At 30.4% G+C, this 23,944-nt stretch overlaps 6 protein-coding genes across 10 annotated transcripts; 2 read left to right on the top strand and 4 right to left on the bottom strand.

Annotated features, from left to right (window-relative positions):
* Nucleotides 1–78: 78 nt before the first annotated feature.
* On the bottom strand, nt 79–3,451 carry LOC122569823 (lanC-like protein 2). 4 transcript variants are annotated; one of them, XM_043731437.1, is made up of 10 exons: nt 3,280–3,451; nt 2,743–2,922; nt 2,437–2,616; nt 2,213–2,364; nt 1,980–2,127; nt 1,755–1,895; nt 833–1,015; nt 611–757; nt 431–533; nt 79–355 (listed from the first exon to the last, which is right to left on the bottom strand). In XM_043731437.1, the coding sequence occupies exons 2-10, from the start codon at nt 2,827–2,829 to the stop codon at nt 279–281; spliced, it is 1,218 nt and encodes a 405-aa protein (XP_043587372.1). In that variant the 5' UTR covers nt 2,830–2,922; nt 3,280–3,451; the 3' UTR covers nt 79–278. The 4 variants fall into 4 exon arrangements, with proteins under 4 accessions (XP_043587372.1, XP_043587374.1, XP_043587375.1 ...); XM_043731439.1 differs by having other exon boundaries at nt 2,743–2,918; XM_043731440.1 differs by having other exon boundaries at nt 2,743–2,847.
* Nucleotides 3,452–3,992: 541 nt separating this feature from the next.
* LOC122569797 (very-long-chain 3-oxoacyl-CoA reductase-like) lies at nt 3,993–4,916 on the bottom strand. Its single transcript, XM_043731390.1, has one exon. The coding sequence runs from the start codon at nt 4,914–4,916 to the stop codon at nt 3,993–3,995; it is 924 nt and encodes a 307-aa protein (XP_043587325.1).
* A 10-nt stretch (nt 4,917–4,926) lies between these two features.
* Nucleotides 4,927–9,956, bottom strand: LOC122569795 (argininosuccinate lyase). Its single transcript, XM_043731387.1, is given in 11 exon segments — nt 4,927–5,358; nt 5,400–5,530; nt 5,608–5,703; nt 6,173–6,272; nt 6,458–6,622; nt 6,624–6,653; nt 7,204–7,555; nt 7,832–7,873; nt 7,875–8,047; nt 8,321–8,404; nt 9,936–9,956. Coding segments are annotated over 11 exon segments (1,311 nt in total). The 3' UTR covers nt 4,927–5,241.
* LOC122569824 (ninjurin-A-like) lies at nt 7,060–14,367 on the top strand. Of its 2 annotated transcripts, XM_043731442.1 has the most exons (4): nt 7,060–10,148; nt 10,581–10,987; nt 11,161–11,253; nt 14,256–14,367. In XM_043731442.1, exons 2-4 carry the CDS (start codon nt 10,718–10,720, stop codon nt 14,319–14,321), a joined length of 429 nt encoding a protein of 142 aa, XP_043587377.1. In that variant the 5' UTR covers nt 7,060–10,148; nt 10,581–10,717; the 3' UTR covers nt 14,322–14,367. The 2 variants fall into 2 exon arrangements, with proteins under 2 accessions (XP_043587377.1, XP_043587376.1); XM_043731441.1 differs by lacking the exon at nt 14,256–14,367 and having other exon boundaries at nt 11,161–14,069.
* On the bottom strand, nt 14,172–17,920 carry LOC122569822 (neural Wiskott-Aldrich syndrome protein-like). The gene is made up of 7 exons (XM_043731435.1): nt 17,538–17,920; nt 16,695–16,975; nt 16,310–16,603; nt 15,877–16,201; nt 15,380–15,793; nt 15,028–15,293; nt 14,172–14,946 (listed from the first exon to the last, which is right to left on the bottom strand). The coding sequence occupies exons 1-6, from the start codon at nt 17,631–17,633 to the stop codon at nt 15,033–15,035; spliced, it is 1,671 nt and encodes a 556-aa protein (XP_043587370.1). The 5' UTR covers nt 17,634–17,920; the 3' UTR covers nt 14,172–14,946; nt 15,028–15,032.
* Nucleotides 17,921–18,639: 719 nt separating this feature from the next.
* Nucleotides 18,640–23,708, top strand: LOC122569717 (zinc finger protein 83-like). The gene is made up of 3 exons (XM_043731203.1): nt 18,640–19,174; nt 19,365–19,748; nt 19,824–23,708. The coding sequence occupies exons 1-3, from the start codon at nt 19,034–19,036 to the stop codon at nt 21,456–21,458; spliced, it is 2,160 nt and encodes a 719-aa protein (XP_043587138.1). The 5' UTR covers nt 18,640–19,033; the 3' UTR covers nt 21,459–23,708.
* The last annotated feature ends 236 nt before the right edge of the window (nt 23,709–23,944 follow it).

Here is a 23,944-nt window from a genome sequence, read left to right as displayed (position 1 = left end):
TTTCGAAATGAATTTAGAAAAAATTTTCATCCCTATGAAAGTAAGATAAATCAGCAATTAGAATTAACACTTGCGGAATTATTTTATTTTGTAGTGCATAAGATTTATTATGTATCAGTAAAGTACACATAGATTTACATATTCGAAATATAAGTATGTATAATTCAAATCCAAATAGTACGGATAGTGTGAATTAAATTGCGATAATTGATTTTAAAGAGTCATTTTTTAACGAAATTTTATGAGGAATAAATAATTAGAATTGAAGCATATCGCACTTAAGTGGAGTATGCTGGGAATTTTGCTGAATGTGGATGTTGAAGATCAATCAAGAAATAGATTGTACCAGCAAGACCTAAAATAATATATATAGATATTGTTAATTCCATAAAAGATAAGAAAAGATGATTATTATTTATAAGAAAAATACCTTCAAATAATGAAAATGGTCTGTCAGGTGACCTGCTTTGATGTGTTCCATAATCCATGCACCATTCTGCAAACTTGCAAGCTTTGTAAAGATATTTTATATTCTGCAAAAAAATCAATACTTTATTCTGATAATATCTATCCAAATTATGTTATATCTTTATTGTAAATTCAATACAACCTTTGTTTGCTGATAAAGACTTAAAAACGTGTATGCATTTCCAGCTACACCATGGCATATACCATATCCTTTTTTAAGTAATCCTCTTGCCCAAGTCACATCTCCACATTGTACAGCAGTTGCTAAATAATTTTTATCTTTGTATATCTATATAAACATACATTTCATTATGTATTAAAAATTTTAAATTACTATAAGTTATATAATTTAAACAATAACAACCTCGTAAGCTAAACAAAATAACATAGTCATTCCAGGTGCTCCATGGCACCAATGGATCAATTTATCAGTGTGACTTCCAATAGAGGATGGAAAGTTTCCCAAAGGATATCGTATATTCTGAAGGAAATCTAATGCAGGCTTTATATCCTTTTGTAATTGAGTTTGTGTTAAATACTGCCGTGCCTATAAATAGATTTAAATATTTGAAGATTACAAACAATTTTTCATACAAGTATTGCTATTAAAATAGCATAACAAAAATTTGTATTTATACTAAAGATGTATCGATTAATAGCCTAATTGGTTCAGCCGATTATCGGCCCACTTTTGTAATCGGTGACAAATCGACAACTGGTCGGCAAAAAAGCCAATTGACCGACCTTAAATTTTTACTATTATTAATAACTTGATATAGAAATAAAAATTCAATGTTCTTTCTTTACTATCATTATAACTGTCATAATTTTAATATCTTTTAATATGTATATATTATTACTTGTATTTAATATGTATATATTATATATGTATGTATTATTACTATAATACATATGTGTATATGTATTACTTGATGTATTTATGTGCAACATAATTATTACATGAAAATTTAAAAATAATAGTTAGTACTTAAATAAGTACCAATTGACTAGGAATTTTGGCCATTATTTTTTAATTTTATTATGATCAAAAGCTCGTTAAAACGAAGAAACAAGACATAATAAAATAAATATATAAATAACAAACAATGTCAACAAATTTTCTCTTTGGATTCGTAATATTAAACAATCATAAATTCAACGCATTTTGTAACAATATCTGAAAATGATCGGCAGAGATGGCTAGTCGGCTTCTTGGAAGCCGATTAATCAGTTAGTCGGCTAGTCGACCAAAAACATAATTAATGCGTCTTTCATTTATACCATACCTGTAATAGTATATAAAGTATTCCACCCAATCCATGTGCAGCACCAATATACTCTGATCCATGCCAAACATACATTAAAGGTGTTTTGTACTTTCTTGAAGCAGAATACAGATTTCCAGATTTAATTATGAGTGCTATGACCTGATATGATATTTTTTTAATTATTGTGTATTAAAGCATTGATTACATTTACTTTAAATATAACTTTCATTGTTCTGATAGTACCTGTTTAATAAGATCATTTTCTATGGGAGCAGGAGATATATTTGAATTTAAGAAGAGGAGGGAAAACAGATAACCAGCTCTTCCATAAAGTAACTCATCAGGCAAATCACTTCTTTCATTTAAAACAACTGATTGCAGTGATTTTATTCTGAAAGATAATCCAAATTATAAAACTTAAAAAGATTATTTCAAATTCTGTACATCTATGGGTGAAATATTATTAAACTATATACTTTGAAATCATATTTTGTGCTACATCAGAATAGCCTTTGGAATGAGAAACAACTGCACCTAAGGCTAGTGGACCTACAATACCAGTCAAAAATGTAATTTCTCTTTTATCCCTGAATTTGTCTATACATATCCTTAATAATTTCATTGCTTCCTGCTCAGAAAAAATGTGCATTTAAGAAATAATTCATCTTTTAAAGGAATAAGAATACTGAAGGATTCATACATCAATGTAAACTGGTTCATTAAAGCACTCTCCATATTTGTAAAACATGTACGCAATCCCTGCTGTTCCAGTATATATAGAATAATCATCATTACAAGTCCAATCGTGTTTATTTGCTTCCAATAGATACATTAATCTTTTTATACATATTTTTATTGTTTCTTTATAGTCTTCATTGACCTAACAAGCATCAATCTCTTTAAGTTCCATACATGTACATATGCTTGTAAATAATTTACATTTATATGTTTATAATAATTTACTATCTAATTATTGAATAATGTATATATATTGAACAATAATTACGTCATGAGCAAGTGCGTCCACAACATTTGCTGCAGTTGGATTAGGATAATCATCAAATGGATTATCATAATGTCGTCGATTGTCCATTTTGGCACAAATTAAGTGCTTAAATCAATTAATTACATTAATATATGTTATGCCAAACAACTTTTCTCTGCTTATTTTATATGTGAAACCTGCCTAGGGAAAATTTTGTAATCCAATATTTTACCAATTAATAATTTTAATTTTTTAAGTTACCTCGCGCGAAAGATTTTTTACATGTATAAAATAAATATTGTTCATTAAATATCATATTAACAAAATTACCGGTGTACCTGACAACAAGGTTAAGAAATATATTTTTTGTTAAATGAGAGTAATACTTCTCAAACACAGATTAATATGATCATTACATAAAAAAATACAAATAAATATCTTCTACAAATACTACATTCTATATAATCATAATGGAGAAAGATTTTTTAGAAACATACTGAAAACGTAAGTATTTGATGCATCATTCTAAAAATATACATATATCACTTATCAACAAACCTGCCTCCCAAATTGTTTTAAAGAATTAGATTTCCCAGTAAAATATTATTTGTAATGCACAAAGAAAGAGAAAAGTTTAGGACACAACTATGTTTATAACTATAATCGTAATATAGTATTCGAGATATCGAAACATGAAAATAAAACTTTTTACTTTCATGTCAACGTTACCGACTGAGCATAGATTAAAAATATTCAGGGTGAATAGTTCCATAATATGCATAATGTATAATATGATTCAAAGAAATTTTTAAAATAATTACAATATACGTTTTATCCATTTTTTCTCCAAATCAAATATCTTTTAATTTATTATGCACATGAAAATGAAATCAAAGCATATCAACAAGTGAATCATAACCACACTCATATTTTTAAATTTAAACGTACTTTTTACAATTTTTCGTTATTTTTTAAATGAATAACTATTAGTTTCTAACATTTTATATGCTATATGATTATATATATATATATAATCATGCTAAGAATTCAATTTTAGTCTCGATCATGTACCGAAGCGCACTGTCCATTTCCGGTTTCTTATTTAAATTTAAATTCAAGTTATATTAAAAAGTTTTGAAAGGAACAATATCTTCTTCCACACTAACTGTAAGGTTTAATTATATCTAGAATTTATCATTATTCTATAATATAAAAGAAAGGAAAATAAGGAAACATTTCCTTTAAATAAAACTCCGTATATTTCTACAAAGTCATCCGACATATCGTCGAAGCGCGTTATTCCGATTTCCTTCCATGATATTGATCATCCAAACGATGATGGAACTCGGTGATATTCGGTAAATAAATTTGATTATTCTAATCAAAATAGAATGTTGCAGGAATCCGGTGGTCACATTTTCTTTGCCTATAGTCCTGATCGCACTCTGAACGTATTTTTCAGGTGTAGGAACTAGCCATCCTGATCGCGGTGACTCTGTCGTATGATTTGTCACCGTGCCTGGTAACAAGCACTGCACGATTACACCTTGTTTCCCATATTCTATCTGTAAGTCTCTGCTAAATTTGACAATGTATGCCTTTGTTGCAGCGAACACTGTCAATAAAGGACTCGGCAGCACAGCCACCATCGAAGCTACGTTCACTATGACTCCTTTTCCTCTAACAACCATTTGTGGTAATAGGATTCGACACATATTCGTTACAACGACTATGTTACAATGAACGATACTCATGTAGATCTTCTCTTTGTGAGGAAGATCCAGGAAATACTCCGGATGCGGATATGACATGCCGAGATTATTTATCAACACGCCGATCTCCAAGCCGAACATTTCTTTTTCGATCACATTGTACGTCTCCAGACCTTCCGACAGATCCAGCTTAATTACTTTTGTCTTCACATTGTACATCGCCTCGATATTACTCGCGATAGACTTTAAATTCTCCGTATCAGGACTGACCAGGATCACGTTCAATCCCATCCTCGCTAATGCCTCCGCGTACGCTCTTCCAATTCCATGAGAACATCCTGTGACTACTGCCCACTTACCCATTGAACATAAATCAACTACAGATACTGAGAAAAAGTTCTTGTATATTCGGTATATTACATCACGGGAAAGTCTGTAGCCCCAATATATAATCGCCGCATAACCTATTTTCTCGACCAACATTATTTGCGATTGTAACACGTGCTTCCGGTCTAGTTTCTGATCAGTGTCACAGGACAACCGATAAGTTGGCTGACTTCATTTATCGTCTCGAGTAATTCGTCACTAATGGATTGGAAAAGGAGTTCTTTGCGCAATACTCAATGCTGGCATAGCGGTGACATATTGTGAGGTCCTGAAACAGTCGAACGGAAATTAGCAGAATTTGAAAAAAGCAGACAGCTTTTCAATATTTCTCGTGTTCTATTTTTGAATTATTTTTTATCTATTAAATGGTATATAGTCTTCCCTTCACTTTCATTCTTTCGATAGAATTAGTTTGTTGTAACTAAGTTCGAAGATCGCTAATTTGTTCTGTCAGTGCCGATGTACTGGTCACATCTGTTACTTTGTACTGTCTAGCGCTGCTGCTGAAATTCTAAACTTGTATCATGTCTTCCTCAAACTTTTCACTGAAAAATATATATAGAATGAGAAATTGAATACTTCAGTGAATGAAATTTCCTATTTTACGATTTTCAATTGTCTAAATGTCAATTCGCAAAGAGACACTCACAATGATTCTGCCAGAGCAACAACTTTTACGGTTAAGTGATAAGTTTCTCTAAATGAAATCTAGTAAAAATTGATTATATAAATGGAAAATAGAGAATATTATCTAATAATTTGTTTTTTATATTTTGACTATCAAGTCTTTTCCGTATGAGATAGTAAACCATATCCGCTGCCAACATACCAGATGTTAAAGCGTTTGCATATTTCCTGTTATTCATCTCAAGCATGTTTAGCACTCAACAAGGTTGGTATTTAAAACATTGTCCGAGGAAAACAAGGTTTTTTTTATCGTCCTGGAAATCCTTGTTATAGGTGAACGGAATTTCTCCCAAAAAGTAGTCATGAAACTCATTAAATATGGAATATCATGGATATATGGTAGTGTGCCAAAATTTCCAGCCAGGAAAATTTTTTACTTTATATTCGAGAAACGGAAAATAAAAGGATTTTAAGCAGTATTGAGTATAATAATATGATAAGTAAAAGAAAATATGTAGTATAATATAAAACTATTATATAGTTGCATAATATTCTTTAAAATTCTTTAAGATACCGTGGGAAATCTATCTGATCTACAACTTTTGAACGTCACTGTATAACCGAATAACTTAACCAGCAAAATTAGTAGAATTACAAATATTTCCAAGTAGAATATCAATTTTTCCGCGAATTAGTTTCATACAATGATTGTGTTTCCAAGTCACCAAACATATTTACGAAACCGAGTTCCTCGCTGCTATAAATGGTCAAACCATCGCAAAGGCGACTCAATTGAATCGCTGTTAATGAATACTAAAAGAGAAACTTAGCTTGAAATGAAGAATTACAACATGCAAGTATCGAATATGTAAATCGAAAGAAAAAATTCTTTTCTTTTCTGACATTTTTCTGATATTTCAACCAAATTTGTTTTTTACATTTGCATGTTGTTATTCACTTCGACAAGTATTAAAATAATAGTGTTGAAAGTATGTTTACAGCTCGTCGACAGAATCTCTGTCGCTTATAGCGTACATGCCGTTCTCTGTTATTTCAGAAAAATCCAGTTCGCTGCTCAAAGAACGTCGATCAATTTGGAAGGGATTCGCCGCTATTGCATCATTGCCCTAAGGCACGTTTACTTGACTTCGTATTTCTTGCAACCTCTCCATGTCCCGCTTTCGCGTACCATGCTTCCATCAACTTCTATTAACAAAAATATATTTTTATTTCATTCTTATATTTATGTTTATTTTAAATTAATTTCAATTTATTTCTAATTGCAAATTTAGTATCAGTTTTCAAATTAAGCATATACATATAGTGGCTATATAATACTCTTGTTTTCCCATAACACGTTGACTGCCACGACACCCGTATTCGGGTGTCAGTAAAGTTTCTGGTCAGGCCACGTAATCCATATTCGGGTGTCGCTTATTTGACTACTTGCGAAGGATCGTCGTAGGTATTTGAAAAGATATTCCATAATAATAAAACTGTTGAATTGTTATAAAAGTAATATGAAAATGGTTTGTTATAAAAGTAATACGAAAATGGTTTATTAAAAAAATCATTTAGAATGTAAAACTTTAAAGCATTCTATACATAGCTGAGGTTGGTCGGGACAATTTGGTCAATAAGTTGTTGTTTTCTTCAAATTCTTTTGTGCCTTTGTTCGGTCCATTCGACGTTTTTTATTCGCATAACATAGTTTGCACGCGCGTCTAATGCTTCTTCCAGAATCATTTTTCCGAACGGCGACATTATGCTGACTCTGTCGAAGACAAGGATTTTTTGCATTTTCAGACAACCCTAATAATTTTGCAACTAATAATTGTCCAAATATTCTAATATTTATATTCTTCCTTGTTGCAATTCTGTAAACCATCAAAGCGTCTACAACAGAAATTCCCAGAAGGAGTTGAATGCCAAGTTTTCTGTACCATTTGATTCCTTTTCTAATTGTGATGGCATAAGAAACCATTTGGTCGGAATAATCTATACCACACTTTCCTTCATTATATTCAACAACAGCTAGTGGTTTTAATGTTGCGAACAAACGAAACGAGAGATCATTCTTGAGACCACCGCTTGAGCGACTCGCATTACTCAAATATCGATGGGAGCACCTAGCAGAGAACGCTTGGTACTGCTGCACGCGTGGCCTGACGGAGATTTCTTTGAAAACACGCGTGGCAGTCAACGTGATAAAGCGTTTTTTTTTATTAAGTTCTATACATATTTCATTTTCATAGTATCACATTTTCAAGTCATGTGAAACTACTACTAGATATTAGTACTGAAATTTAATATATTTGGTCTTAACTAGTATAAATGCTATAATAAATACAATGGTGTGTATTTTTTGCAACGATTATATTTACCATTGACTCCATTTTACTGGCTGGGCACGTTACAAGTGCGTGCGGGAATAATAATTTACGACGTAATTTGAACTTTCATACCTGAACGAGTTTCGTCACTATCTTTATAAATATGTCTATGGATCTCCGAAGCTATAATTTCGTGTCCGTTACCGTCTGACCATTATTTCGACCCTTTCCAGTGTGTAATTTCTTCGCTACATTTCTAATTAACTTCTGTCGATTTATGACAAATTTATAATTTTATTTTAAGACTGTCATTATGATGAAATTAATATTTCACTAAAATTGTCGTTATAAAGAGTTATAAAGAGTTACAAGGAAAAATTTTGTTGGTATAAGTATCCTTGACGAATTTTTAATAAGTAGAACAGATAAGTATGTCAGAACTAATTCCACGATTATTATATAGATAGGTGCATAGTTGTACATAACCACTTCCGTTTGATAAAAATGTTTGAAAAAAACATGTACCAACTGTGCATGTACCGAAAGTCGACGCTCGTTCGCAGTGTGGATGTCCTCATCTCCGACGTACATGGCGAATTTACTCTTTTCCTATCCAGCTTTCACCTGCACCAAGTACTCTTATATTATATAAGTTTGATTATTACTTTTTCTCACGAAATCGATATATTGTTCTTTATTTTCTTTATAATAATTTTTGTTCAATACTTATTGAAGGCTATTTGCTATAGCTTGCGATTCTTTATTCAAGAAGAGATCGACTGATTATAATGGTTTTATATCCGTTAAATAGACTGCGTCTAGAATAATTTATAGAATATTAAAAAATATTCATACACGATAAATATGCTACTAGAAATCAAGGTAAATATGTATTTGCCAAAAATACATTGAACAAGTGATACAGCTATGTATCATTGTACATATCTCTTCTCTTGTTAAATTTTTACATCCTTGATGTAGTGAATATCTTGATAAAAAATATTTGATACATAATAATAGATATATTCTCGCCTGTTAAATGTTTACATCCTTGGTATAACAAATATTTTATTAAAAAATTAACATTTATCAATTAAATATTTAACATATAATAAACATTCTTCTTTTTTTTTTAATTACGAACTTCTATGTTCTTTACATACATACATTTATTTATCAATAGTGATCGATTATATCGATACACCTAAATCATGAAATCCTGGATCGATATCGTCTACGAAACGTTTTTCCCATAATTTCCCACAACCTTGTCCATATAAATACAGCTAATGGACGTCACTGTCAATTGTCAATCTTCACTTTTTGTATATTAAATACAAATGAAATACTGCAGTCACCGTGTCATCGATAAAATCAAGATTTATTTAATTTTCGTACTAATCAATTGTGTACACGTTACAAATAACGCGGGAGTCACTTGCATAGTGGCTTATCGAAACAATTACAACACGTTCCCCTTGTACAAATTGTTGTCTCGAAAAAAATGTGAAACATAGACTCCAAAATCTTCGTTGCGAAATGTCTGAAAGTTTATCGATTATACTTACGAGGAAGATCACTCACATAATCGTTTTTAAATAATATATATATGCATAGAAATAGATTGCATGAAATAAATATTGAATAAAACAATAGCAGAGGCATGATATGCTTCTGTCATTAGTAATGACAACGATATTTCGCCTTGTAGTTCAGTACTCGTATTTATTATTAAAGTTAGTCAGTATTATCTCTAATTTCTATATTTTCTTTTCGCTTCACACAAAAGAAAACTTAATCGTAATTGATGACTCATTCTCTATTAGAGTTAAAATGCAATCAATTAAAGGAGTTGCAATCGGCCAAACAATGCAATTGGAAATGGAAAAGAAATTTCTTGTTAATTACACCTAAATACCTAGTTGAATGAACTTACTAGAACTCCTCTATTTATAGCATTTAATGAAATGTTTTCCTAATTATAAAATCTCCTGAATATAGATTAATCAGTCACACAACAATCAACATGGAAACAATAACAGAAATCCTTCGTGATTATTGCTACCTATTTTTTTTTTTTGTCGTTCGAATAAGTCTTCGATGATAAGCTCGTGATAGAACAGCTAACATAATTACGATACCTCGATTGATAAACCCATTGAACATATACAACCATTGTCCTTAAACATTTCTCTTCTGACAAGCGTCACATGTGGTTTCATTAAAACCGCGTCGAGCTTCACGTCGAGTTTAATATACAACACGATAATAGTTATCGTTATTCTTGCACTGGCTTCACTCCCAACGATACCTCCGATAAATCAGAACTTTTTCAAAGCTATCAGCAACTTTTTGATCACCTTTCCGGGTAAGTACACAAATCTCCAAGTTTTCTCTATTACCGATGTTGATCGATCGATAATCCTATAATTCTGTCAAAATTTCATTAAAATATGGAAAAGAAATTCGTATAAGGAGAAACTTACATTGTAAGATATTTCTCACAAGAGCCTGTTTGAACAAAGCATTCTTCATTCTCGGCATTGATGATTAAGCGATCACAATGTGCATGCGACATTGTTAGCTCCGGATGACAATCATTTGTTGGCAACTATTTGAATCATAGACCAACAGAATTTTAGTTCCAGTACTACAATAGAACACTTTGTCATGTTTATATTCTTCTTAATAAAGTGTCCAATTTTGATCCAGTAACGAAATAATACTAATTTGGTTCAATAACAGATAATATTAAGAATAAAAGACAAGATATAGTGATAAGTGTGTAATTGATCCTCAGATATCTATCGGATTTAAGAAATAAACGTTATTTGTGTATCGACGTGTTATCTCGGACCAAAGATTGAAAATAACAAAGGCATTGCGTGTTTGAGCGAAGAAAGAAGAGAAAGGTGGAATTAATGTAAAAGAGAAGGTATGGATAAAAAAGAGAAAGGAAATAAATTGGAGGTGGTGGAAGAAGTGGTAGTGAAAGATGTTATCTCCGTCGACACGACGGATAAAAAATCTCAAGCATACAAACAATCAAATACATATGCTGCGAAAAAGACTGTAGCACAAGGTATGATGGATGTTGCCCTAATCACCGCCAATGCAAATCAGTTAAGATATCTGATTGAATATCAACGAGAGAGCTCCACATTTTTTCTGATTCTGGGTTTAATCATTATCAGTCTCCTTCTTCAGGTATAATACTCTATCAGATTAACGCAATGTTTGTTTCTACTACCTTCTCTAAATTTTAATGGATAACGAATTGCAATTAACTAATGCGATACAGATACGAACGAGTATAGAATATTATTTTTTCTATTTTATAGAAGAGTATGTTTGATGAGAAAGATGCTATCAAATTTTAGGTGGCCGTAGGCGTCAGTTTGATTTTCAAAGGTCGATTTGACATAAAAGGACAATCGAAATCGCGACAGGCACGAAAAATTAATAATTACGTGGTAATTGGAGTTTTTCTAATAACTATCATCAACGTATTTATTGCCGCGTTTAGTATATCTGTTCCTGTTCCTACCACATTACCTCATTTAAGAGATGATAATTAACAGTGATACATGTAAAGAAGTATTTTATATTGATCTTTGCGAAAACAGATAGCTCTCTCTTATTCTTTTATCTTTGTATAATTGATAACTGATAATAAGATATCTGAAATTGATGTATCAAATGTATTAATTTATAATATTATTGTTAGAGATAAATTTCTTCTATATTCGAATGTTCTATCCTCTATTAAAATATACTTTCTGTTTCTATTTAAATATATTATGTAATCATGTTATAAATAAGTAATTGATAAATAAATAATTTGATATTTTTCTAAAAAGAAAGAATCAGATGTCTCTTACTTTGTGATGCATGATTGTCTATTTCCGTAGGTAAGAGCTATGGATTGCGTTAACGTTTACGTTAAAAGTATCTAGTTAACAAGTGATGCAACGTGCAAATTTTCAGGAAATTACTTTATCTAACAGTCTTTTGCTTCAACATCTTTCGTAAACGACTAAGTTATTAACGAATAAGTTACAACATTCTTCGTCTATTCCTTTCTCTTTCGTGTCTATTGATATATTTATATTTTAAACATTCATCGATAAAGTCAACAATTTCAGTTACATAAATGGCATGATACATAACTTTTTTTTGGGGAATTACAATTTTACGGAGAAGCTACTTTCTTCTAAGATTTGGAAAGTTGGTCTTTTATTAGTTTAATGCAATCAATTCGAATATAATTTTAGTCCCATATCATCGGTAGTTCTTTCTTTCTTTTTTTTACAAAATATTTGCTTTTATACAAAATCATCATTTAATATTTTTCAAAATTTTGATATGTTTTCTTGTATATTTGAATACAGTTATAACATTCGAATCTCACAAACGAAGTAATTAATAATGGGTAATTATCGTTACAAGTTTAACGAAAAAATTTGAATATTTACTTCCGGTTCTTTTTTAGTCGCAAATTCCACACGCATATTTTATTTATCTCATCATATTCATAGCAAAAATATTTAGTTAGACCGATATACATATCTGATCTACTTAAACCTAATTTCCAGTATATATAAAAGCTGACTGTTAAATAAATAGTATAAACATTATTTTAACGTATATTCAACGTTCCTTTTAAAACTATGTACACATAACAAATTTAGGTTTCTGCTATCACGAACCCTATCATCTCTGTAGATGAATCTTTTTTCTTTTTTGTTCTTTCACAATAACAAAGAAGAAACATTCGTTCTGCATTAGTTCATAAAATTTGCGCTATAAATTATATATGAGTCTATTTCTTCTTTAGTTAATACAAAAAATAATACAGTAGAAGAGGAAGTTGCGTGTTAAAGTAAATTAATATTTGTTATATGTTCGTTTTTTTATAGTTTTTGATATTTGGTAGTCACAACACAAACCGAATACGATTTGTAACATGTACTATGTTATATGTACATTCAATAGAACAATTTACTTCTTAAAACTGGACAAAGATACATGCCCATTAATAGCTCTTTTTCTCTTTTCTTTTTCTTCTTAAATGCAACAATACTTCTATATAATGCGTTCAAAGTAAAATTTTGTAATCCTCCCATTCTTCATACAATCTTATTAGCTTATCATATGTAACAAGTCTTTTGTTTTAACATCTCTCGCTACTTTCCCTTTATCCTAGTTAACAAATATAGCGTAGATCCCTTCTTTCTCTTAATTACGCTCTCATCTCGGTATTTTCATATATTCGACAGTAATTGAAGCAAAAAATCCTGCAACTATGATTTTTCTAGTCAATCGAAAGAGAAGTTCGGACGTCGAACAGCGTTTACGTTACAATAATATTGCATAGAATATAATAAAATACAATAACTAATAATTAACATATTCCTTTTTTCTCACTTCTGTGTGACTAGGATTTCTCCATAGTGGCATAAAACTTTTTATCTTGTGCTTCATACACTCCCATAGACAATTTCTCTGTTTCCGCTTCAATCCTGTGGTCTCGACACCTATATCACACACGTGAAAATATACAATTCTTACTACATCGTTAATCGTAACCTTACGTCTACGTACTTTAGTAGGATAAATCTAAGAAGAGTCGTTTGATGCGCTGCTTTCTTTTTTTAATTGAACGAATGAATTATATTGTCCAACAATGCAGGACTGATCATACTTCATCATGAAGTAAGGAAGTTCATTTAATTCGTTTGTATATTGTAAAACACCATTCTCATGACTTCCTCTCTTAATACAGAGGCCGACAGATATTAGAACTGACATAATAAGTTAATGGATAAAAAAACGTAAAAAAAATTAGTGTAATAAAATATTAAAAATTATCATCCCTTAATCTATCGGGATATTTAAAGACTCTAGAAACTCCTTTAAGATATTATAATTTACATCAGTTCAGGGCACCTGTTTTAGCATCGTAGGCGACTAGATACAAGGCCGTTATTTAAATACCTCAAACGAGTTTCCAAGTCTATAAACAAAACAGTAAAAAGAGAGAAGATCGTTTCTTTAACAAAGATTTAGTATACTGATAAATTTAAATGTAACTTATGTATACTTTTACAAGGCTCGATTCCCAGTTTTGAAACGTCAGGTATATATAAGTCGACCTTAACATGCGTAATACGATTAATTTTATAATAGATAAAAGCTTAAATTCTTAAAAGTCGATCTGTACAATAATACATATAGATACATTAACTATACGTTTCTTTTTTTTTTCTTTTTTTTTTGAGATTTTAGGTGAAGTTCCTATGAATTAACATAGTTTCGATGTATCTTTTGTATACAGTTTAGTATCGAAATTATTGCAATCTCTTCGAGTATTAAGTTAGAAAAATTGTAATGTTTTTAATACTTTTATTTCCTTGTTCTATTCTGATTGATAGATCAACTCCAATTAATTTGAAAATCTATTTTACGTTTACAGTTTTGTTCCACCGTAAATGTGCATCTTGGACTATCGGTCGCTAACTTAAAATTCTATATATTTTGAGTTACACGAATTGGGCAGGACAAACTAAGGCAAATTTCGTAATCATCATGCAGGAAGTGTACTAACTTTTGAAGTAATAGTACAAATTTACATAGAATTTGTAATATTGTTAACTGTACTACATAATTACGCTAGTTTTTACTTAACTGTATTTATTATTATATTTCTTATAATATTTATTGAAACAGCTTGAATAGGTATAATCGTTTCCATGGTATTCATTTTATTTGGCAAATGCTGATCCTCAGTTAAACGAATAAATACTAGTAAACGAAAAATTGATATTTTTATGCCTGTTGTGTTATATAACATCGTATTTACTTTATATAATATCTTCTTTTCTCCTTCACACCAGATAATTGCATGTCACAATTCTTTTGAAATTATACCAGGACCTTTATTCTGCCCTTACCTGCCCTATCCATGTAATTATGCCTTACTTCCTGATAACACATTATTTGATTTCCTTTTTCGGAACATTTACATGTGATTTTCATTCTTCTTTGGATATCAAATTCAAAATTGTTATATTATACATTTAAAGTAGCTAATCTGTTTACATGTTTATTGATAGCAGATTTATCACAGTGATACATTATTTTATTCCTCGAGTCATATGCTTCATCTGAAACAATATTTCATATCTTTATTAACAAGATATCATTCAGATTACATTTCATAATCCTATGTGTTAATTCTATCTGACCTGAGTTAATCATCCCAGTCATCATCATCATCACTGGTTTCACTAGTCGAATCATCACTTTCACTATGGATTGCACTTGATCGCTCGGCAAGAGCTCTTGATAAAGCACTAGCTAATCCTCCTTGAAACGCTGGTTTACTTCGTTCATTTTTTACTTCGTTCGAAACGGGCCTTAACACAAATTCTTGACGACGAATTTCTTCTAACAAAGCATTCCTTGAATCCGGAGGAGGAGGACTTTGTTTTACTTCAGATTTATCAATTTTCTGTAACAGAAAGATAATATATAATCATCAAAATCAGTTATACAATTTCGACTTCGTGATTATAAATTTTTCATTTTAATACTAACTCGAAGTGTAGTACCACTCCTTATGGATTCCATAAGCGTTGACCTTAGATCAGCGATATCCCCGTTATTATTGTCATTACTAGTAGTATTATTATTATTGATAGCACTTGTGTTGACTGTTCCATCATCGGTACTTGGTAATGGTGGAGGAGGTGGAACAGGTGTAATTAAATTACTTCTAGAACGCGGAGCTGGAGCTGGAGCTGGAGCTGGTGGAGGTGGTGGAGGAGGAGGAGGCGGCGGTGGAGGTGGTGGTAGTGATGGTGCAAAAGTTAAAGAAGGTGGTGGCGGTCGAGATGGTAATGTTCTATGAACTGGTGGTGCACTAGGTGGTGCACTAGGTGGTACACTTGGCGGTGTCGAAGGTGCGTTAATTCGATTTGGAGGTAGTGGTGGAGCACTTCGTGTTTGATGCTGTAAAAATGTTCGAAAACGTACTTCATAAAGACTGCTTATTTCATATAGACATGTAATATTATAAAGAAAAATAAACAAACTGTTATTGTTCTTGCTGGAACTGGAGGGGGATATTCCTGTCTTTGAGGCGCTGCTGGAGATTGTTGCTGATGTTGTTGTTGTTGTTGCAATTGTTGTAATTGTTGTTGTGCATTAGTTTTTGGGATAGATGAAGATATATCTTCTCTAATGGCATTCATCCCACCATTTTTTTCAATAAAATCGTAAATAAAATCACGCGTGTCTTGATTTCTGAATTGATGTTCCGACACACCAACTATATCAAGAAACATTTTTAAATGTGGATCGACTTTGTCTAATTCCAATTCTTTGCTACTAGTATTCCATGCCCAGTGTGTAACGTGTCTAAAAATATTAAAATAAATATAAACATATATTTGTAAAATGTAACCAAAATTATAAATGGGTACAATAGGCACAAGCATAAATGGGACAAATTAGTAAACTCCCAACCTAAAATTGGATGGAGGACCAATGTCATCTTTCGTTAACCTTTTCTTGGTTTTCTCTCGTTTTTTCTTTTTACTTTTGTACATAGAACTACTAGAAGCACTCCTATTGACACCAATTGTAGTTGGGGTTCCATTTAATAAATTAGAAGTTGATCCTGTACTAAATGCAACAGGTGATGCGTTGCTTTGATTCCTCCATGGCAATGTTGCACCATGCTGAGTTTCTCCTTCTACCTTAGAACGTCTTTGTTGCCTTTTCTGACGTTTGGCATTCAGCTTATCAAGAAGAATGTTTCTAAAACCAAGTAATTTTTCAAAATTAAATTTAGAAAAGAATATATAATACTTTAATCAATATTTTTATTTCATATCCTAATACAACTCACCTTAATGTAACAGCATCTGTTTCACTTGCAAAATTAAAAGCAGCCATACAATCCTCTGCTTCAAATGTATGGAAGTAACTCAATGGTGCTTTATAGTCCATTGCATTATATACTTCATGCTCCCATAACATTGCTTTCCTTTGTAAGCAATATAAACGAAGGAAGAAGCTACGTCTAGGATTATCCCTTATCAATGTTATAATACCTGTAGTTTTCTTTATCCATTCTTTGTGTAAAGGTGGTTCAGTCAAATATAATTGAATAACTCCAGCTGCTAAACACTGCAAGGCATAAAAAATTATTTATTTTTTCTAGTATTATATTATTCATTTAACAATTAATTCTTATGTTAACATTATATTAATTAAGTATAAAAAACATAAAATATTCATAAACAAAATGAGAAAACACAAAGATTGCAACAACAACTGAAAAACAAGTACATAATTATATTGTAGAAAATTTTTGCATAATTACTATTCTTTCGATGCATCATTTGACTCATTCATGACTAATACATAATTTTAAGCATGAGTTTATTCTCACAGCAAGTTTAAGCAAAAAATATATAAAACCACTGCTGCTTTCACACAAAACAATTAATAAAATATCTTTAACATTGAACATTCTTTTCTGCACTGTTAAATATGTCACAAACGGAACTAATGTTTAATTCGAATATCAGCAATGATGAGATTATTTACAAATACTATAAAAATGAAGATGACAGAACGCCTTTATCTATATCTGTCGATCGACAGATAAAATTTAGGTCATAATCATTGTACTATAATGACAGTTATGATGTTCGCAGGTGCAAATTTTCGTTAAAATAGTTTTTACCTGACACCGATTTCCTATCAATTGATAGACTTGTTCGTTTTCTTCCGTTTTTAAAAGCGTAGAACCTCTATGTTTGTTCACAGTGCCAGACTTCATTTTCAACAAGGTTAGGATCCTCGTACTATCGTACTAATTTCTTACCACGTTCTTTCTCGATCGATAGTTTCTCTTTCATAATTTACCTTCAATGTATCTCACTTTCAAACATTCTTTTTACAAATTGAATGCACACAATGACGCGAAATCCGTGGAATTATAATTGATCAATCATCACCTTCCAAAAGCTATTCCTGATACTATCCTACACAGGAAACTCCACCAGTTGGTGATGACATTTTTATCTATCCGGTTCAATGTTCCACGTTTCCTCATTCGATATATTCTCGCTCTTAAATCAGATTGGACCTCGCAAATCACCAACTATTGTTACACGCATCGTTATATGTGTATTTGGTATGAATATTTGGCGAAATCATAACATTTTTTAATCACATATGGCAACCAAAAGGATAATAAAGAGTATACTTTTTATAATAAAGATTATATTTTTTTACAGAAGATTATATTTTGTGCGAGTATTTAGGGAAACCATTATCTTTTTAACTATGTATAACGATAAAAAGATTTTAAAATATAATACAAACAAGCTTTTTTCAATATTTATTATTTTGTATTTTAGATGAATTATTGCATCAAGTAAACAAAGTACAAATATATAGGTATATAGTTATAATATTCTATTTCATACGAGATGCTAAACATTCTTTACTTATTTTATACACAATATCCTTTATTTTCTACTTATTTTGTATTTCAGATGAATTATTGTGTCAAATCATGTGTCAAATTGTAAGTAAAGATATATATGGATATATAGTTATAATATACTATTTCTAAAATATAAAAAAATGCTCTTTACTTATTGTTTCATTTTATTTCTTACATATCGTATTTATGTTATATTTTTTATATAAATAATACATATCCATATCATATTTGTGTTGTATTTATATTCTTAATTTTTCTTTATCATTTCATGTATTATATTAACACTCAAATTTCAAACAATTTAAGACTACAAGTATATGATAAATATAAATACGAGCACTTTAGAATGAACATTTATTGTATTTGCGTATTACAGCCATCTTAAAATCACACGCAAGACAATTTGTAATGATATACATTATAATTAAAAATTATCATATGTTTTTAAATTTGTGTATGTTTATACACGTTTTAGTTAGGAATTTAAATTTTTAGCGCGTTTTATTATACTTCGTTGTCGCTATAATCACACAAACTGCAAATGGCCACGGGTACAATTCACGTAGTCTCAGAAATGCGATATCAAACAGAATCTTATTTTATATGCAAAATAGGATCGTCAATGATGATAGGGGAACAGTGATCATTGTTACGTGTGTATTCCTTCGGAAATAAAGCTGTCCGCGATTTTTTTAAGGTCGCGTTATTTAGTTTTCCGCGGGAAAGCAATGTCTGGATATCGAAGAGTGAATTATTACGAACTGTGCAGATTGTGTACTAGCAGCGAAGGAACCAAAATGAATATCTTCCGGGAAGAAGGACGTAGATTGCAACTTCAAACAAAGATTCAGACGTACTTGCCTATACAAGTGAGATTTTTGTACACTTTCATTTTGACCCAGACAAGGTTTTGAAAAATTTCAATTGATAAAACAGATAATTTTTTATTGATATATCTATATGATCATTGTAATTCTTTCTTTATTTAATAATATAATTTGATTAGGTATGAAAGGATATGGATGGTATATATAATTAGTACTTGATTTGAACTTTAAGGTTTTGGAGGAAGATTCCTTGCCAAAAATTGTTTGCCACGAATGTGTAAAGAAATTAGAAAATTTTATTGAATTCAGAGAAACAGTTGTGAGCGCAGAGGGTATGTTAGAATCTTATTTTACTTCACTGCGATTCTCAGAAGATTTTCTAAAGGAGGGTAAGGTTTATGTGAAAAGCACAGAAAAGGACAGACCTACAACCCCTGAGAATGAAGTATTAAAGGGAATAGAGAAAGTAACAACAACGCCTGGAAATCAAATAGTTAATAATGAGCAGCAAATGCAGCATCAACAACCTGTTGTTGTTAGTAATATAAATGCCTCGAATATTCAAATTATTAGCGGAGTCCAAGCAAGAGTTCAACAATACAAATGTGCCATGCAGGTTTGTTGACAGAGAAAATATTAAGAATTATTTTTATGTGATACTATTACTAATTTATATTAATATTTATCTCAGATGCAAGCAGGTGGTATGGCAGCTGCTGTTGTAGAAGCAACAGCAGAAACCCATTATAGCTATCAGCAACAAACTTCGCAGCAAGTATCTCCTCAACAATCAAATGAAGCACACAATCAAATTAACGATCAACAAACTACGACCTCACAAATTCAACAAGTGCAAAATCAAATTCAAAATCATGGTCAAATAAATCAACAAATACAATCTCAAAGACAAATTTCTCAGTCACAAAATCAAGTTGGTCAGCAGCAACAACAACAACAACAACAAAATCAGACACAAATAACACAACAGATTCAGCAGTTACAAAGACAACAAAGAGAATTTGAAAAACAACATAGACAGCTTCAACAAATTGAAAAACAGGTGCAAATTGCTACACAACAGGAGTTTCCTATTAAGCAGGAACCTCAAGGACAGGTAGTGCATCAAAATAATAATATCATTTTGAAGGCAGAACCTGAATCTAAGCAAAATCAACAAATCATTCAGAAAGTACAATCTGAAACTCAAAAAGATGAAAGTGGAACACAAAATGTACAGGGTTATACTGTACAAGCTACACCAGAAGTATTTTTAAATTTGGGATTTAAAGAAACACCTTTGGTTGCACAAACTGTACGGGATGAGCCAAAGGAATTTAAAGATTATACAAAGTCAGAAGATACAATATCTCGCAACTCAATCGGACAAATTTCTGAATTCTTAAGAATCAAATCAGGGCCTGAACCAACATCTTTAATTACCGTAAATCCTCAAGTTATTTCACAAACTCATAGGAATGCCATTTGCAAAGAGTGTGGCAAAATTTTCACTACCATAAATCAATTGAACACTCATAGTTGCTCTGTTCAGAGCCTTTTGAATGAAACTTCTGATAATAGTAGTAACAAAGAAGATCCTTTACAAAGTAATGGTAATTCATTTAGTTGTGATGTTTGTGGTAAGCCATTCAAACGAAAAGAACATCTTTATCAACACAGAAAATTACATACCGGTGAACGTCCTTATGTGTGCACTACGTGTTCAAAGGCATTTAGTCGCAAAGAACATTTAGTTAGACACTCTGTATCTCACACAGGTGAAAAAATGCATGAATGTGAAATGTGTGGTAAAAGCTTTTCTAGAAAAGACAATCTTCACAAACATCGTAAAACGCATGGTGTATCGGGTCCGTATATTTGTGAAACCTGTGGGAAGTCATTTGTAGTGAAGCATTATTATTTAATGCATTTAACAACTCATGCTTCAACTATTGGAGATGGTGTAAATTGTCAGGATCCTTTACCATACAAATGTGATATTTGTCACAAAGCATTCTCTGTAAAACAATATCTTACAACTCACAAACTTAGGCATAGATCAAAGTATAATAATAATTCTTCTCAGAATACTGCAAATGGTCATCAACAGCAGCAACAGCAACAACAGCAACAAACACAACAATCCAATGCTACCAGTAATATAAATATGGTAACAAGTAATGTTACTAACTCTGGGAATCTAAATAATAGCAATGGACAGTCTAATAATGGATCAACAGTTGAAATGCAGAGTGTCATTGAAAGAAATGAGCAACCAAATAGTTCATTCAATAACCAGTATCATAATAATGTACAAGAGTTTCAATGAGATAAGGGGAAGCGTGTCTATTATGTTCTTTTGCCAAATGGTAACAATCACAAGATTGTTGTTATGTGAGCAAAAGAACTTTTATGATGCGCTAAAATATTTTCTTAAACTATACCTGCTGTTACTCGAGAAGAAAATTTTTTGTACTTTAATAAGGCAAGAAGACGGATTTAAATACTATTATTTTAAACATATTAAAAGTTAAATAACTTATCATTTATATTATACTAATAATCAGTCAGTCAGAAAGTAGAATCTTCAGTGGCTTATGAGCTTAACTTAAAGTACATTGTACATATATTTTGCCAGTAAAGTATTACATGTATGAAATGCATGCTATGTTTTGTATGAATGCACACTGTTATTTAATGTTCGAAAAAATCGTGTGTTAAAAAATTTATGTGTGCGTAGATAGTCATGAGGTTGTTCCAATACCTGATTAGAGATATATTTCCAATTTCATTAGCTTGAAATGAAGATATTAAATCAGATCTAATCAGAATTTTAGTTGCTTATACTAATAGAATTAGCATAGAAATATGTATAACATTTTTGTTGTGTAAATTCTCATTGATAATTAGTGATGTAATCAATATTTAGATTTTTTGTTATAAACAATCAAATCAATTTTATAAAAATATTATTGTTTATATTTTGCTTTGTGCAATATCTTTTCTAGTTATATATATGTTAGATACATAATTATTAGAATCAATGAAATAATTTTGTTTTTGTTTTTGTTTTTTTAACCAGTGATTGCAACAATCTATGACCATTTTGCAAAGTATTTTAGGATTATATGATTTGTATGTAAACTTAGAATGCAAAACAAAATCTAAGACCAAAGAAATTTATATTATATACATATAAATTGGATAAATAATAGGAAGATAAATGTAAGGTAAATTCAAGTATGATTTACCTGATTAGCTCTGTTACAGTTAAGATTTTGGTTAAGTATGCATACAATATATACATATATTGTATAGCACTATAATACATACAGCGACCTTAAAGTCGTTGTTTTCTAACAAATGAGAGCGTGCCATACAGTAAACTTTGGAAATAAGTATATTGGAAATTATAATTGTCTAAAATTCTTGCTAAATTTACAGCATATATTGACCAAAATCAAGAAGAATGAAGAGAATTTATATTTCTTAAGCCACATTACTTCCATTGTATCTGTCTATATAATTAGCATACATTATTACTTAATTTATGTTATCTTTCCATTTCTTTCTTTTTTTTTTCTTATAATTTGTCTTTTACATAATAAGATCAAACAGGGGGCAACTATATCTTCAAATGAAAGTTCCCAGTATATATTATTAATATTTCATCCATATACTTATTAAATTTTGTACTTTTGCACAATAATAATGAGTTACCAAAAATTTATAATTTGCTCCAAATCGTTGTTTATAGTGATATTTAATTTATCTGCACCATTTTCTTCACTCTGTTTAATGTAATAAGTATTAGTGAAGAAGATTAGATCGCACAATTTTCTACCATATTTTTTACAGAGTATATTGATGCATATTATTTACTGAAAATAAACATAAAAATCTTCATTTAAATGTGAGCACAGAATTCGTGATTGAACATAACAATAACGGAATTTTGTTGTTGCATAATAAACGTCTTAAGATACAAATGAACTTTCTACAGTACAAAAGATTTATTTTAATTACTGGTCAGACTTTATTTTATTATAAAGTCTTGTATATATATATATGTATATCGAAACAGAAGTAATGAATTTAAGACTGTGTTTCTATATCAGCTAGTGCTAGATGTACATTCAAAGTACATAGATTTATAGTAATAACATTGTATATAACATGGTCCAGTGAGTAAGACGAAAAACTGTTAGTGTACTGTTCCTAAGGAAAATGGTATTTTCCGCAAAGCAGAAAATACCTCTTTATTCATACTGAAGTATTGTAAAGTAGATATTAAATCCAAAGAAAAAGAGATACAGTGCTTTTATTAATTGCATACTTTGTGCCTAATTATTAAAGTCATGAGAATCATTTGTTTTGGAGATCTATTTATAAAAACAAATAAAACTGATAATCTTTTATTTTAAGTAGCCCCCTGCTCTATGTGCAACTTGCAACAAAATGACATTACTTGTTCAGATATGATTATTTTTGAAATTTATACTGTTAATTTTTATATTTTACATTGTATATATTTTCAAACTAATATTATATTTAAATATATTATAATATATTAAAAAGATACTAGTATATTATTCACTCCAATCTTCCCATATAAATTTAAATTAAATTTCGTTATTTTTATTTCTATTTACAGGGACATTATGATTTTTAAGTTAATGAATTAAAACGTTGAATATGCATAATGTAATTTTGTTATGTATACATTTTTATTTTAAGTTATGTAAATTAATACGTAGATTTACAAAGTATAGTCTAAGTTATGTATATAAAACACAGAAACAATAAAGAAAAAGC

Source organism: Bombus pyrosoma, linkage group LG7 (assembly GCF_014825855.1).
Source record: "Bombus pyrosoma isolate SC7728 linkage group LG7, ASM1482585v1, whole genome shotgun sequence".
Taxonomy (NCBI): Eukaryota; Metazoa; Arthropoda; class Insecta; order Hymenoptera; family Apidae; genus Bombus; species Bombus pyrosoma.
Note: the sequence above shows the minus strand (reverse complement) of the source record. Positions and strands in the feature narration are given on the sequence as shown.